The 14,123-nt window shown below is 33.5% G+C and overlaps 3 protein-coding genes across 4 annotated transcripts in view; all 3 read right to left on the bottom strand.

Annotated features, from left to right (window-relative positions):
• The window catches only part of LOC115883465 (uncharacterized protein C2orf42 homolog), a 32,708-nt gene extending 27,724 nt beyond the window's left edge, over positions 1-4,984 (bottom strand). The window contains exons 1-3 of the mRNA XM_030901828.1: positions 4,175-4,984; positions 3,964-4,113; positions 3,756-3,877 (exon numbers count right to left, since the gene is read on the bottom strand). Coding sequence (XP_030757688.1) covers positions 3,756-3,877; positions 3,964-4,113; positions 4,175-4,877 — 975 coding nt within the window. The 5' untranslated portion in view covers positions 4,878-4,984. The remainder of the gene's footprint in view (positions 1-3,755; positions 3,878-3,963; positions 4,114-4,174) is intronic.
• Positions 4,985-5,076: 92 nt separating this feature from the next.
• LOC115883451 (copper homeostasis protein cutC homolog) lies at positions 5,077-6,016 on the bottom strand. The gene has a single exon (XM_030901816.1). It carries the CDS (start codon positions 5,975-5,977, stop codon positions 5,228-5,230), a length of 750 nt encoding a protein of 249 aa, XP_030757676.1. The 5' UTR covers positions 5,978-6,016; the 3' UTR covers positions 5,077-5,227.
• LOC115883449 (cilia- and flagella-associated protein 58-like) overlaps positions 5,870-14,123 on the bottom strand; it is a 33,824-nt gene continuing 25,570 nt past the window's right edge. Inside the window, exons 6-10 of one of the 2 annotated variants that reach the window (XR_004050383.1) lie at positions 13,560-13,807; positions 12,060-12,342; positions 9,103-9,274; positions 6,065-6,386; positions 5,870-5,988 (exon numbers count right to left, since the gene is read on the bottom strand). Coding sequence is in view for 1 of the 2 variants with exons in the window: in XM_030901815.1 (XP_030757675.1) it covers positions 6,144-6,386; positions 9,103-9,274; positions 12,060-12,342; positions 13,560-13,807 (946 nt within the window). In the remaining variant the exon portion in view is untranslated. Of the gene's footprint in view, positions 6,387-9,102; positions 9,275-12,059; positions 12,343-13,559; positions 13,808-14,123 lie in introns of both variants that reach the window. The other variant, XM_030901815.1, reaches the window with a different exon arrangement.

Below are 14,123 nucleotides of genomic sequence, written 5' to 3'. Positions count from 1 at the left end.
ATGTACTATAGGGATGTACGATTCGAATCGATTTTAATCGAAGATCGATCTTTTTACCCAAAAGATCGATTAAAATCGATCGATTTTTATCAAACGATCTTTTTGTAGAATCGATCTTTTTTTCAAAATCGAAGATCGATTTTATTTATACAGTTTTACAGGTTTATTTACTTGTTAGAATAAGAATAAACACTCTGAAACACTTTAGTTTTGCTTGAATATTTGTTTACTGTGCATCTCTAGATCTAGTAAAAATCCATCTAGCAATGAATTGAAAAATTAAGTATAAGTGGTCGCTGCCGCATGCGCTATGTTTGTTTTGTCACTTTGATATCAGATGTCAGATTTTTGTCGCTGATTCCCATATTTTTATACTTTATAACGTAGAAGATTCTTTGATTTTTGCTTATTTCCAACCAACTGATATATATCAAAATCACAGAATTTACCGGTACATATTCTTGTCAAAATCATCATAAGCATGGAAAATGCCAAATAATTATATTTTAATATTGTCATAGGTCATCATATTTTTAATTTTCATAAGTATATCTCGGTTCGTGAGTGTTTCTGATTTAGTTTGTGGTGACTCTGATTCAGTTTTAATTTTAAAAATGCTAATAAACGGTTTTACGATTTTTTTGTATCTAATTTTTTTTTATAATTATATCATATTTTGGTAATACCCATATTTTTATTATACCAGTACACCCAGAGTACACCAATATATTCAGAATCGAATATCGATATTTAATAAGATCGATCTTTTGTTGCCGATTTTTTTCTGGATCGATCTTGTTATGTCCGATCTTGAATCGATTCAAAATATCGATTTATTTTATTTTTGGAAAATCCCTAATGTACTAACTAGTAGACTAAAAAGACATTCTAATAAAATAACACAACAATGGAAACAGTAGAAGCATCTACAGGTTTCCTACGATGTTCTCTATGGGTATCTCGGAAACTACTGGAGATAGAGAGTCGGTTAAATGAAAGAATCGCAGTTTTGTGGGGTCATAAATATGCGCCTTTCAGATTTTTGAAAAACTTCATGGCTTACTATATATTTCGAAAAAAAAAAAGAAATTTTGGCTATTTTAAAAATTGTCCCTAATTCCATTATAATCTATTTTAAAAAAAAAGTTTTCAGATAAAATTTGTACATAATCACATCCCTAATAAGTTTGTGTTCACCGATTTTTTCTAAAGCCTGTCATTTTTGACATATGACACAAACATATGTTTTTTTAAACGGAAACCATAGTTGGCGATGACTTCATAAAAAGCGCCATTTTTAAGCTTTTCGGCGATATAAGCTATAATGTTTTTTTTTTGGAAAAATTACTGAGTTATAGCCAATTCTTATCTTTCTTGACTAATTCACTTAGTTGGCATGGTGTTCTTATTTTGTTATGATTTATAACTTATAAAAAGACAAAATATATTATTATATAAAGGCTCTTTACAATTTACATTCCACAAACTAAAACTAACAAAAATAATATCGCTACATACACTATAAGTTATTTTAGAAAATGTTTAAAAAATCCGCCATTGTTTTGAGTACATAAATGCATCTTTTTAAAACTGAATTTCTAGCTATTCTCACAGAACGACCGGTCGACTTTATTAAACTTCTCCTGTACCGCCTCTTCGAGTGCTTCTCTTAATTCATAAGTTCTTTTGTAAACCTTGTTGTTAACCATACCGCATAAAAAAATCTAAAATGGATAGGTCAGGTGATCGAGGAGGCCCATGAAATTGGCCCACCACTTTCTATCCCTGAGTCTACATAATTATAATTATGATATAAATAAATTTAACCTTTCTTTCATTGCGGGGGGGGAGGTCATAATGTAGTCATGTTGGAACCATTCTATAATGCGCGAGTATCTATAAATTTAACTTTTCTAACATGTCTTGAAACCGTTCTCTAAAAAATGTAAGTAACGTTCACCGGTCAACGTATCCTCGAAATTGTATGGTCAAGAAAAGTTGAACAATCCTACACCACCTACACGCTTTTCTTCATTTGAAAAATTCATATTTACAATTTTTGTTTATTTTAATTTACAAAGATTTTTCTTATTTTAATTTACAAAGATAGTTTTTTTTAGATGTGACAGTTTCTCATTTCTGATAGCAACGACGATGGAACTTGTTTCCATGGCTAACTAAGTGAAATTAGTCAAGAAAGATAAAAATTGACTATAACTCTTTATAATTTTTTGAAAGAAAAATACATGTAGCTTATATCGCTGCGAAAAGCTTAAAAAATGGAGCTTTTTGTGAAGTCATGGCCAACTATGGTTTCCATTAAAAAAAACATATGTTTGTGTCATATGTCAAAAATCACACAGGCTCTAGAAAAAATCGGAGAACACAAACTCATTAGGAATGTGATTATCTACAACTTTTATCTGAAAACTTTTTGTCTAATATAATTTATTTTAGACAAAAAATGGAATTAGGGAGAATTTTCAAAAAAGTCACTTGTTTTTTTCGAAATATCTAGTAAGCCATGAAGTTTGTCAAAAATCTGAAAGGCGCATATTTATGACCCTATAAAACTGCAATTCTTTCCCCATTTAACCGACTCTCTATCTCCAGTAGTTTCCGAGATACCCATAGAAAACATCGTAGGAAACTCACCCTGTAGGTATATTTGGGAGAACTAAAAAAACAAACACGAACAAAAAATCAAATAAAATCAAAACAAAACACAAAATTAAAAAGTTAAAAAATTCTTATCTTTCTTGACTAATTTCACTCAGTTGGCATGGTGTTCTTATTTTGTTATGATTTATAACTTATGAAAAGACAAAATATATTATTATATAAAGGCTCTTTACAATTTACATTCCACAAACTAAAACAAATACATGTAGCTTATATCGCTGCGAAAAGCTTAAAAAATGGAGCTTTTTGTGAAGTCATGGCCAACTATGGTTTCCATTAAAAAAAACATATGTTTGTGTCATATGTCAAAAATCACACAGGCTCTAGAAAAAATCGGAGAACACAAACTCATTAGGAATGTGATTATCTACAACTTTTATCTGAAAACTTTTTGTCTAATATAATCTATTTTAGACAAAAAATGGAATTAGGGAGAATTTTCAAAAAAGCCACTTGTTTTTTTCGAAATATCTAGTAAGCTATGAAGTTTGTCAAAAATCTGAAAGGCGCATATTTATGACCCTATAAAACTGCAATTCTTTCCCCATTTAACCGACTCTCTATCTCCAGTAGTTTCCGAGATACCCATAGAAAACATCGTAGGAAACTCACCCTGTAGGTATATTTGGGAGAACTAAAAAATCAAACACGAACAAAAAATCAAATAAAATCAAAACAAAACACAAAATTAAAAAATAAATGATGATTCGGTGTGTTCCATTTAAGTTATTGCCGTTTCAAGTTAGTAATTATTATTATTATTGTCACAGAATATTTAATAAATAAAAAAAAATCTGTGTATATTTGGTTTTTAAATCTGAAATAAGCCTAGAGAATGCAATAAAATCGTTACTGCGTATTCACAAAAATATAAATATTTCAAAAAGTAAGGTAGAACTTAATAGATACAAAATAATACATAATAAAAAGAAAAAAAGCAATAATTTGTCAATTAATTTAAAAAAGGATTACAACAGTCATGTATTTAGTAGTTTGTTAATCTTTATAATACTAAATATTCACTCATTAACTTGTTAGTGTATGACTTATTACACACATTACATAGAGCCTACCTTTTTTGTTATGACTGGCTTTTTTATAATAGTATTTGATATTATATTTATTTTCCTACTCTTTACATTATGTAAATCAATTTGTTTAATTATTTTATTGTATGGAGAATTATGTATTTTGTCTAAAATTAGATATTTGCATATATTCTTTTATTTTTCTATTCGTTATAGTGACTAATATGTAGGTAAAATATATGTTCCTACTTACTTTTAGTACAATATAGGTTTTTAGTAGTTGCTTCATCATTGAGAAAATACGAATATTCTTCACAATAACTTGGGTTACTTGAAAGGGCCGCTACACAGGCATAATAATGTATACATTTTTGTTTTGTACAATTTTTTGGAATTTTTTGAGCTGTAAAATACAATGAAGAAATTTTCATTTCTTAACATAGTTTTGATAAAAAAAAACATACCTGGATATAAATATTCTGTACAATTACAATAATATTTATCATATGCTTTACTTCTTCCTTTATTAATATTAAAATGGAGATACCCTAATGGTTGTTTTGGAGTTACCTGACATCTGACAGCCATAATATTCTTCGATACTTGCTGTACAAGAGGGCACGCATTATCAGATGCCAAGAGGTATAGTGACTGCTTTACCTCATTAGGTATATTTAGATCATTTAACATGTAATCATCAAAGAAAATTGGTTTTGCAACTACTTGACTCTTTAAAGCTAAGCTTATATGATCGCATATTTCTACATCTGCATTATTTTGAATTTCTTCATGGCACTTTAAAATTGAATTATCGAATGAGCTTTGGCAAGAGTCAACAAAACACAAAGCAGCATCAGATAAAATGTTATTGTTATCCTCCATAGATGATTGTAATAATGGCAACTGTACAAAACCCCGACATTCTGAAGCCATGTCCTTTACTCGTACAGAATAAACCTGTCTACTTGTGCCAGTAATTAATTTAACAGCATCAAATTCGTAAGTTGGATTTTCGGAAGATCTCAAAGATACCCCACAGTTCTTATTTTTACAAAAAATGCCTCTTGTACCATTATAAATACCACATTTTGAACATCTTTTGATACCCCTTCTTGTTGACTTGCCTAATCCTTGCAAAAGTTTGGAGGTCATTTCGTCGGTATTCATCTTTAAAAATACTTCTTTATGTTGTAAGGAAAAGATTTATTAGAAAAATATAAACATTTAATATTTACATTATTTACTAAAATAAAATTATAGGTTAAAATTTCATCTAGGGCAAATATTAATTTGGAACCTCTCCAATAGGTGGAAGCACATATTTTCTATAAAGCAGTGGCGGGATTAAAAGTAAAAAAACAAGGCCTAAATATAATTTTATTTATTATACAGTAAATTCAACACACATATTTGTTTATTAGTTTTTACATTAATTACGCCAAACAGCAAAATATTTTAATACAGTCGTGTATACAGAAATTGCGTATACAGAAAAGTTTTCCAGTCTTATTCAACAATTAGAGGGATTTTAATACGTTCACGACTTCTGCAACTGCATCTTCATCTGTGACATAGTTAGGAATGCTTTTATCAGAAATAACAACTTCAGCTTCACAATCGACCGAGTCATCTTTAGGTTCCTCTCTCAGCTTCTTGAAAGAGCCATGAATTTCTTTGGCTTCTGTATTCTCCAGTATATATTTTATGTTATCCTTGTTCACTCCCCCACCTGGCATTAAAATTATACGGTTTCCAGCCTGATCGATCAGTTTTTTGATGAGTTTAACTCCCATTTGAGCTGTTTGTTGTTTGCCACTGGTAAGAATTCTTTGGAAGCCAAGATCGATAATAACTTCTACTTCAATGGTAGGCCGTCGGACAAAATCAAATGCCCTGTGAAATGTAACGGGTAAAGGATGGCACGTTTTAATTATTTCTCGACAAGATTTCATTTCAACATCCCCATTTTCAGCGAGCGTTCCAAAAACAAAACCATCTGCGCCACTTTTACGGAGAATTTTAGCATCTTCCTTCATTACTTCCATTTCTTCTGGCTTGTAAATGAAATTTCCTGGACGACATCGTAACATACAAAACACGGGAACTTTTCTCGGATTCATATTTTGAATCTGAATCAATAGCCCGGGTGTTGGTGTTAGTCCGCCCTCTATGAGCGAGGAGCATAACTCGAGACGATCGGCCCCGCCGTTAAGAGCGGCAACTGCGGACTCCAAACTATCAACACAAACCTCCAAAACCTTTGACATTTTGGACTAACCTATTATCGAATGTTTACGGTAAATTTTTCACAATAATAACAAAAACTTCGTGTTAATTCGTTAGAAATGTATTACCTACGTGTTCGGCGGATTATGGCAAACAGTTTTAGACAGAGTTTTACATTTAACACTATTTGTTGTGGGTCACAGCGGATTATTTTGTAGCGATTTCCGGCACTGTCATTCGAAACCCGCCACCGGAGAAACGAACTGCGTTTGCGTGGATCTGGCTGCTGTTTTCCCGGTTTGGTTCAGCAGCGGCACGTTTTGCCCTATTGGCTTTCTTCTCTTCTAAATATTTTCTTTTAAGTTCCGCCAATTGTTCGGTAACTTTTTGCAAATCGGCTTTATATTCGGCAGATTTTAATTCGGTCATGTTTAATTCTGATACCATGCACTAAAAAGAAAAATTCGAAAATAAAAATGAAAGTAAGTAAATTTAAAATGTTCTTTTTTAGGAGGGCATGCATATGTTTATCAAATAAATTGAATTGAAATGGACACAAACCCACAGAATAAAATTAGAGCAGTTATTATTTGTAATTAGTTTTTACGATAATAAATATCGTATACCGGGTGCGTCTCAAAAGTCGCTCACCCCTATTTTTTTTTTATTTTAGGTAGAAAAGCGAGTTTTGGTATGTTAGTATATAACATAAATTAAGATTGATTGACGTATTCAATTGTTTTCGGTCACTTCCTGTTTCGCCGGAAATGACTACAACTTTTGATTTTTAAATGGCACCCTCGGTATATTTCTACTTTATTCGATAGAAAATGACACTGAATAGAATGACATGTCAACTTTTGACATTTTCGCATAAAAACAAATCGTATTTTAACTTTTAATCTAGAATGCCATGGCTGTGTTAGAAACACTAATTTTTAATCAAGGAGCCTTGGAAATATAGTTTTGATCGTCCAATGTTTTTCGTGTCTCGTCCTGGCCGGTTAAAAAATCCCAAATTGTATTTTTAATCATATCTCAATTTTTTCAAACGGAACAAGTGTGGCTCATTAGCATATTTGGAAAAAGCATTTTTTTACGAATAATTTGGTACCACACACTTGGTATTATTGTCGATATGAACCGCATGTTACAATTTCAAATCAACCATATGCGAAAATGTCAAAAGTGGACATATGATATGTCATTCTATTGAAAGTATCATTTTCTATCGAAGAAAGTTAAAATATACCGAGGGTGTCATTTAAAAATCAAAAGTTGTAGTCGTTTCCAGTGAAATAGGAAGTGACCAAAAACAATTGAATACATCAATCAATTCTAATTTATATCATACTAACATACCAAATTTCGTTTTTTATTTGAAAAAATAAGAAAGTTATAGGGGTGAGCCCTTTTGAGACGCACCCGGTATAGTGCCAATTTTAAATAATGTATATTTTGCTTTATTTTCTCATATTTTGTAAATTGTAACGTGAATTTGTAAAACTTTGTTGTGTCAAGAAGTTGCTTTTAAAATTATGTATAATTCAAGTAAGTACAATATGATCGAAAAAAAACACAGTGTCTGCGATGGCTATGAAATGAAGATCGCTGTCATTTTATATGTAAAATTATATGGGGAATGTCATTAATGTTCATTTCCAAGCCGTTTTTTTTCGATCATATGGTACTTATATCACAGCCTATTCATCAGACAGCCAGTCGATTCAGCTAGTTTTTGGTTACCAGCGGATCGTCTGTCGTGTTACGAATAAATTAATAGTCAGTCAGTCAGAGCACTACTCTCGATAGTTTTTTTATAAACGCAGCTTTAATCTAGCACAGAATCGGACTTGTTATACATAACGTAAGATAGCGGTTATCTATAGGTAGATATGCAACTAAGTTCCATGTAACTAATCGTAAGTCTGCTGTCTAATTAATTGGCTGTGCTTAAATATTGTAGTTTATAATCAAAGTACACATTTTTAGCTAGTGACATTCAAATAGTTTATTTACCCTTCTCTCCAAATACCAATATACAAACAAAGTAAAATATACAAAAAATATACAAAGTAAAAAATTAGGTAAAAGGGACTGTGTCGCGATTATAAAAAAACCGATACACAAAAACATTAAATGTTTTTATGTCGAAATGTTATGTGTGACTTTATAGAGTTCTGGTATTTCTAATGCTGGATTGCGGCGTAGACGTCCACTGCGAGTCCCTCTATTAATTTTATACCATAGGCAAAGGAGACTACAGTGGGCTAGAGAACACCAGAACTGGTTATTACCTCAGTGGAGAAACGTAATTTTCACTGACGAAACCAGGATAGGTTTGATCAGTGATGACTATCGTCAGCGAGTATGGAGGGAGGCAGGGAGGCAGCATCGCGTGAATACAGTCTTAGCTGTTGCTCCTTATCAAGGAGGAACTGAGATGTTCTGGGGTGGTATCATGTACAATAGGCGAACAGAGCTCATTCATATTCCTGAGGTGATAAACGCCCATTTGTATGTGGAAACTGTAATCACACCAATTATTTATCCTCTGCGAGAAGAAATCGGCAATGATTTTATTCTCATGGATGACAACGCTCGTCCTCACAGAGCTAGGATGGTCAAGGAAGCATTAAATGAAGGGGAAATAACTCGTCTGGACTGGCCTCATTGAACATGTCTGGGACTACATCACCAGAGCTGCATTTCGCAGAAATAACCCACAAAGAAATCGCCAGGAATTGATCATTGCCGCTCAAGAGGACTGGCAGAACTTACCTCAAGAAACCATAAACAACCCTATAGTGGGGATACTCCGACGACTTGATACACTCATAACAAATCGAGGAGGCAATATTTATATTAGTAACCTTAATTTGGTCAGCATTTATTATTTATTTATTTTTTTATTTTCTCTTTTTTGTCAAACATTTTTCTTTATGGAATTTGCATTTTTTTTGTATTTTGGCAAAATATATTATTGAACTTGGTGAAAGTTTTCCCTTTTTTGTGTTATTTTTTAACATAACTTTACCATCTATTGATTTCCACAAAAAATTAGTTTGAAATGTAATTTTTTTATTAAAATAGTAAGGGGGTGCAAGACTTTTGCCGATGAGTTACGTTCTAATAAAAAGCGAACTTACGAATTTACGGAATTTACCTTTAATCTATCACTTCTCGCTTTGAGTGCTCTCTGAGTTTTCGTCAACTGATCTTGTAGCCCTGGCCCAGGCTGTTTTGCTACTACTTTTCTTAAATTTAAGTAAAGTCGTTCTGCCTCTTTCAATTGCCTTTCCTTTTCAACTGCCTGAGTCGCTTGATTAATAAGTCTCCTATAAATTAACTAATATTAGAGATTGTTTTGTAGATACCTATTAACAGTATGTCCCCGGATTGTCTTTACAAGAGGCACAAAACTTTTTATTATTGACATTTTGAGAAAAATGCATTCTTCATAAAAAAAATTTGAGTTCTGAAATTGTTCTGAATTCTGAAATTTTCATACCGTTTCAGAGAAAATTAAGAAATACATGAAAATATGGTTGAATTTCTTCTAAGTTTGTTTTAGGCAATGATTGAAGTATAGGGAGCTTCAGTCTCCAAGTTATTAGACTGTTTGAAATGGATAGGCCTGGAGAATGCAACCTAGAGATCAGAAAAGAACCAAAATAGATCTGAAAAGGTCGCAGCGAAACACCTAAAAAAATGTTTAAATGTAATTAACATTCCATTGGTCAGTATCGTATATTTAACTAACAGATAGTACTTAACAAGTTCATACTTTGAATCTCAAGATCTGCACTGCATATAGAACCGTCTCCGCTGAAGCATTAATGTCATATCCGGGGTCCTCCTATTCACCTACTTGTAGAGGAGAGAAGAGAAAGATACAAAGGGATATCAAAACTGGAGGTAAGAAGCATACTGATAAATGAATGGCAAAAGGAGTGGGATCTAGATAGATAAGGTAGATGGACACATGATCTCATACCAGACATTAATACCTGGTTAGACAGAAGACTTGGAGAGACAGACTATTTTCTAACTCAGGCATTGACAGGGCACGGATGCTTTAACAGCTATTTATACAGGGTGGCCCATCGAAAACGTTCCGCAAGGCATAACGACCAGGGTAATTTTTTTTTTCAGAAAATTTAACAACACGTCAATTTTGTTTGTGAGGGGGACAACTATTGCCCCAAAAATGATTGCAAAATCTTCAACCCTCTAAGCGGGGGTGTCATCCCCCATTTTTTTTCAAATGGAAAGTGGGGTCAAGTGGTATCGCAATGAAAAGGGCTTTCTATTCTCTATACTTTCCGGCTTCGTTTTTGAAAATCGGTCGAATCATTGAGAAAATATGAAGGATTGAAATTTGAAAAGTTTATTTAAACATTTATCAGAGTAAATGATAAGGGTAAATTCCTTCGACCAATTTGCAGTTTTTTCTTATTATTTCTAGATGTTTACGCATTTCTTCACTTGCCACAAGGTTGAACGATCAGGTGCGGTAGTTGCTAGATAGCTGTTCTGTGACTTATGCGTTGAAGTTCTTCTCAATATCGTTAAACTTTTTAACAATTATTATGGTGTACCCACTTGCAGAAAAAGTGGAAAAAATCGAACTTTATTTTATAAATAATGAATGTGGCAATCGGGTTGCGCCATCCTGACAAACGCCTTTATGGCAAAATTGTTGGCGAGTTAGTAGCAAAATTTCTGGAAACTGGTTCCGTTATGAATAAAAAGAGGCAGAGGGAAAATCCTGTAGTAAATGAACGTATTGGGCCAAGTTGCCATGGATAGTACGCTGAGTACAAGAAAATTAGCCAATGAGACCGGCGGCGGCGGCGTGAATCGTACAAATGTCCAAAGGATAATAAAAAAAAACACAAGTTGCACCCGTATAAAAATTCAGTTGGTACAAGATCTCAACGAAGACAATTTTGATCGTCGCTTGCAGTTTTGTGAAACTATGACTGAACGAGTGGCGAATGATAATAATTTCCTATTTAATGTGTGTTTTTCGGATGAGTGTACCTACTTTCTTTTTGAACGATGTAGTTAATCGGCACAACTGTTGGTACTGGGCTGAGGACAACCCCAGGATTTTTCACGGGGTGCACACACAAAACCCTCGTTGGGTTGACACACAAAACCCTCGTTGGGAAAATTGAACGTGTGGGCTGGTATTTTTGGAAATTCTATTGTAGATCAGTTTAACGATATTGAGAAGAACTTCAACGCACAATTCACAGAACAGCTATCTAGCAACTACCGCACCTGATCGTTCTACCATGTGGCAAGTGAAAAAATGCGTAAACATAAGAAAAAAACTCAAATTGGTCGAAGGAATTTATCCTTATCATTTACTCTGATAAATGTTTAAATAAACTTTTCAAATTTCAATCCTTCATATTTTCTCAATGACTCGACCGATTTTCAAAAACGAGGCGGGGAAACATAGAGAATAGAAAGCTCTTTTCATTGCGGCGTCACTTGACCCCCCTTCCCATTTGAAAAAAGTTGGGGGATGACGCCCCCGCTCAGAGGGTTGTAGATTTTGCAATCATTTTTGGGGCAAAAGTTGCCCTCGCAAACAAAATTGACGTGTTTTTGGATCTTTTGAAAAAAAGAATACCCTAGCCGTTATGCCTTGCGGAACGTTTTCAATGGGCCACCCTGTACAAATAGCTGTTAATAAAAATAAAAGGAAGAGATCCCCCTCAAATTTGTGCATGTATTGCAAGGAAGTTGATAGTCTCGAACACACACTATTCCTCTGCACTGAATGAAAGCAGTTTAGAGAGTCATTCCAAACGGGACAGTGGCGGACAAGTCTTTAATGCTAAAAATATGATGCAACGGCTGCTGAGCGGTGAAACATCATTGAAAATTACATATAGATGCATTCGAGAAAAAATACAATCCAAAGAAAATAGAATGCAGGGCCATACCGCATAGAGAGCCTTCCAGCTGAAGTAATGCTCAAGCGGTTTCCAGCTGGATAGAGCGTTGGTATGCGAGGAGGGTTTTTTTAGTCGGTAGGAATCCGACACTACCCAACGGTGTCTTATGCAAGATTTTTCCCCTCCTCCCCAAAAAAAAAGTTCATACTTTTGCAAAATCTTTATTTTCTGTAACAGGTCCAGAACTTCAGGGTCGGAGCCTTCCAACTTCCTCCATCTATGTATGTTGAGTGGATTTTGCATCTCTTGTTCCAAAGCGGTACATTTCAATCTAGATTTTGTCAAATCCCGTTCTAAATGGAAGATTTCCTGCCTGAAATCGACCATATTCGTCATCGATTTGGACATGAGCAATTTCTCCTGTCTTAGTCTTTTCACCTCGATCTTTAGCAACTTAATATCTTCAAGTCGTTGATCATAGTGTGTTTCTCCTACAAAATTAGATTTATTACAGGAAATGTTAGTAAATTTGTTATTATTAAAGATACAGAGTATTTATCAACTAATAAGTAGAATTATATAGTATATAGCTCAATATCGTAAAGAGCCGGTAAGATGCAAACTGTCATCAGACAACAATGTGGAATACAGGACGTAGTGAGATGGGGTTGGCAAAGCAAAAGACAATGGTTTGCACACGTAAAACGCATGGAAAAAAACAGACTACCCCGAATAGCTCTTGAAGGAAAACCCTTGGGTAAGAGATAGCCGGGAAAGCCTCCAAAAAGATGGAAAAACAGTTGGCAGTCCATCTCCCAAGAACTCCTACAGAGGCAACCTTAAAACTAACAGATCGACTAGATCTCAAATAAGTAGAAGAAGAAGAATATAGTAATGAGCAAATGCAAGACCAATACTCCTTTGGTCTGAGTCTTGGTCTTGCTGTCAATAAGGAGTCTAGGTCTTTATCACATTCTTCTGTGAAGGATATACCGTACTATAAAAAAAGGCAAGTAGGTTTGGAAATAGTTCCCAATTTTCGGGATCGGAATCCCGTTTTAGAATCCCGGGATAAGAAACTATAATCCCGGGATAACGGTGTCCCGGGATTGATAACAGAGTGATAAATTTAATCTATAGAAACACTTAATAAAAAGCAGCAGTTACATATATCAAATAGAAAATGAGAAAGAGCTGTATTAAAATAGAAAAAATAAAGTAACATTCATATTTAGTAAGTAAAAAAATTGCAAGAAAAAATAATATATAGCAAACAAGGAAATAAACCTTTTAGATATATTGACGTTCCGCTTAGTATAAATAAAATATAATCTTTGAAAGACTAAAGCATATAAAGTCGAATCATTTTAGATTGGGCTGTCAAATAATAATAATAATTTTTGAAGATTATCCTGAGATTTAATTTCGATGATAAGCATACACCGGGATTTCGGGATCGCGGTTTGGAAACGACAATCGATGACATTCACCATATAATTTTACATATATAATGATAGTGATCTTCATTTTCATGCCAACTATAACGCCGTTTTTTTTTTCAACGTATAGCATATGAGCTTGCACGGTAATAGCTAAAAATGAGAAAACCCAGCTTCCAGAACAGACCTTAATCGTATTTGATAGTCATTGTAAATTAATATGGTTATAATAAGGATAAACTTATCACATACTATTTTATAAAAATTACCTCTACACAATGTAGATTGAAGGATCTTTATTTTTTCATTCAGTAAGGCAATTTCGTCGTTTCTTCTTACGAGTTGAGATCCGATGACATCTCTTTCGTTCATAAATTGTTCGATATCTTTAATCTGCTGCCTAATGGTACGTTCGTGGTCTAAAATCGTCTTATGCAACCGTCTTTCTTCTTCTTTTTGCTCTTTGATATCTTCCTTTAGCGTTCGTATTTGATTTATACCAGACATTACCTCTATCCTAAGCAAGAAAAAGCCTTGTTAAAGGTGATAAAAATATAAATCTCCTGATATTATGCAAAAGTTTTATGTAATGAAATTAAGAATTAATCGACTGTTGTGGAATCATTATTTAAACAAAAATACATCAAAACAAATTTTGGAGGAGACACTGTCAGTATATTAAAAAAAGCTAAAAAACAACGCCGAATGCAGGTCTGGGTGGAAAATTAGGTACCACCAGAACACCTCATCAATTAGTGTGCTGAGACGATGACCATTCGTACCATAAACTTTAGTACGACTGATATCGGAGATGAAGAACTAACGTCTGTAAA

Source organism: Sitophilus oryzae, unplaced genomic scaffold (assembly GCF_002938485.1).
Source record: "Sitophilus oryzae breed Bouriz unplaced genomic scaffold, Soryzae_2.0 scaffold_1903_pilon_pilon, whole genome shotgun sequence".
In the NCBI taxonomy this organism is placed as follows: Eukaryota; Metazoa; Arthropoda; class Insecta; order Coleoptera; family Curculionidae; genus Sitophilus; species Sitophilus oryzae.
The sequence above is the reverse complement of the archived record's forward strand: the minus strand, read 5'-3'. Positions and strand labels throughout refer to the sequence as shown.

Excerpts from the sequence above, each read along its gene's own strand:
- LOC115883451 (XM_030901816.1), bottom strand. The coding sequence starts at position 5,977 with ATGTCAAAGGTTTTGGAGGTTTGTGTTGATAGTTTGGAGTCCGCAGTT.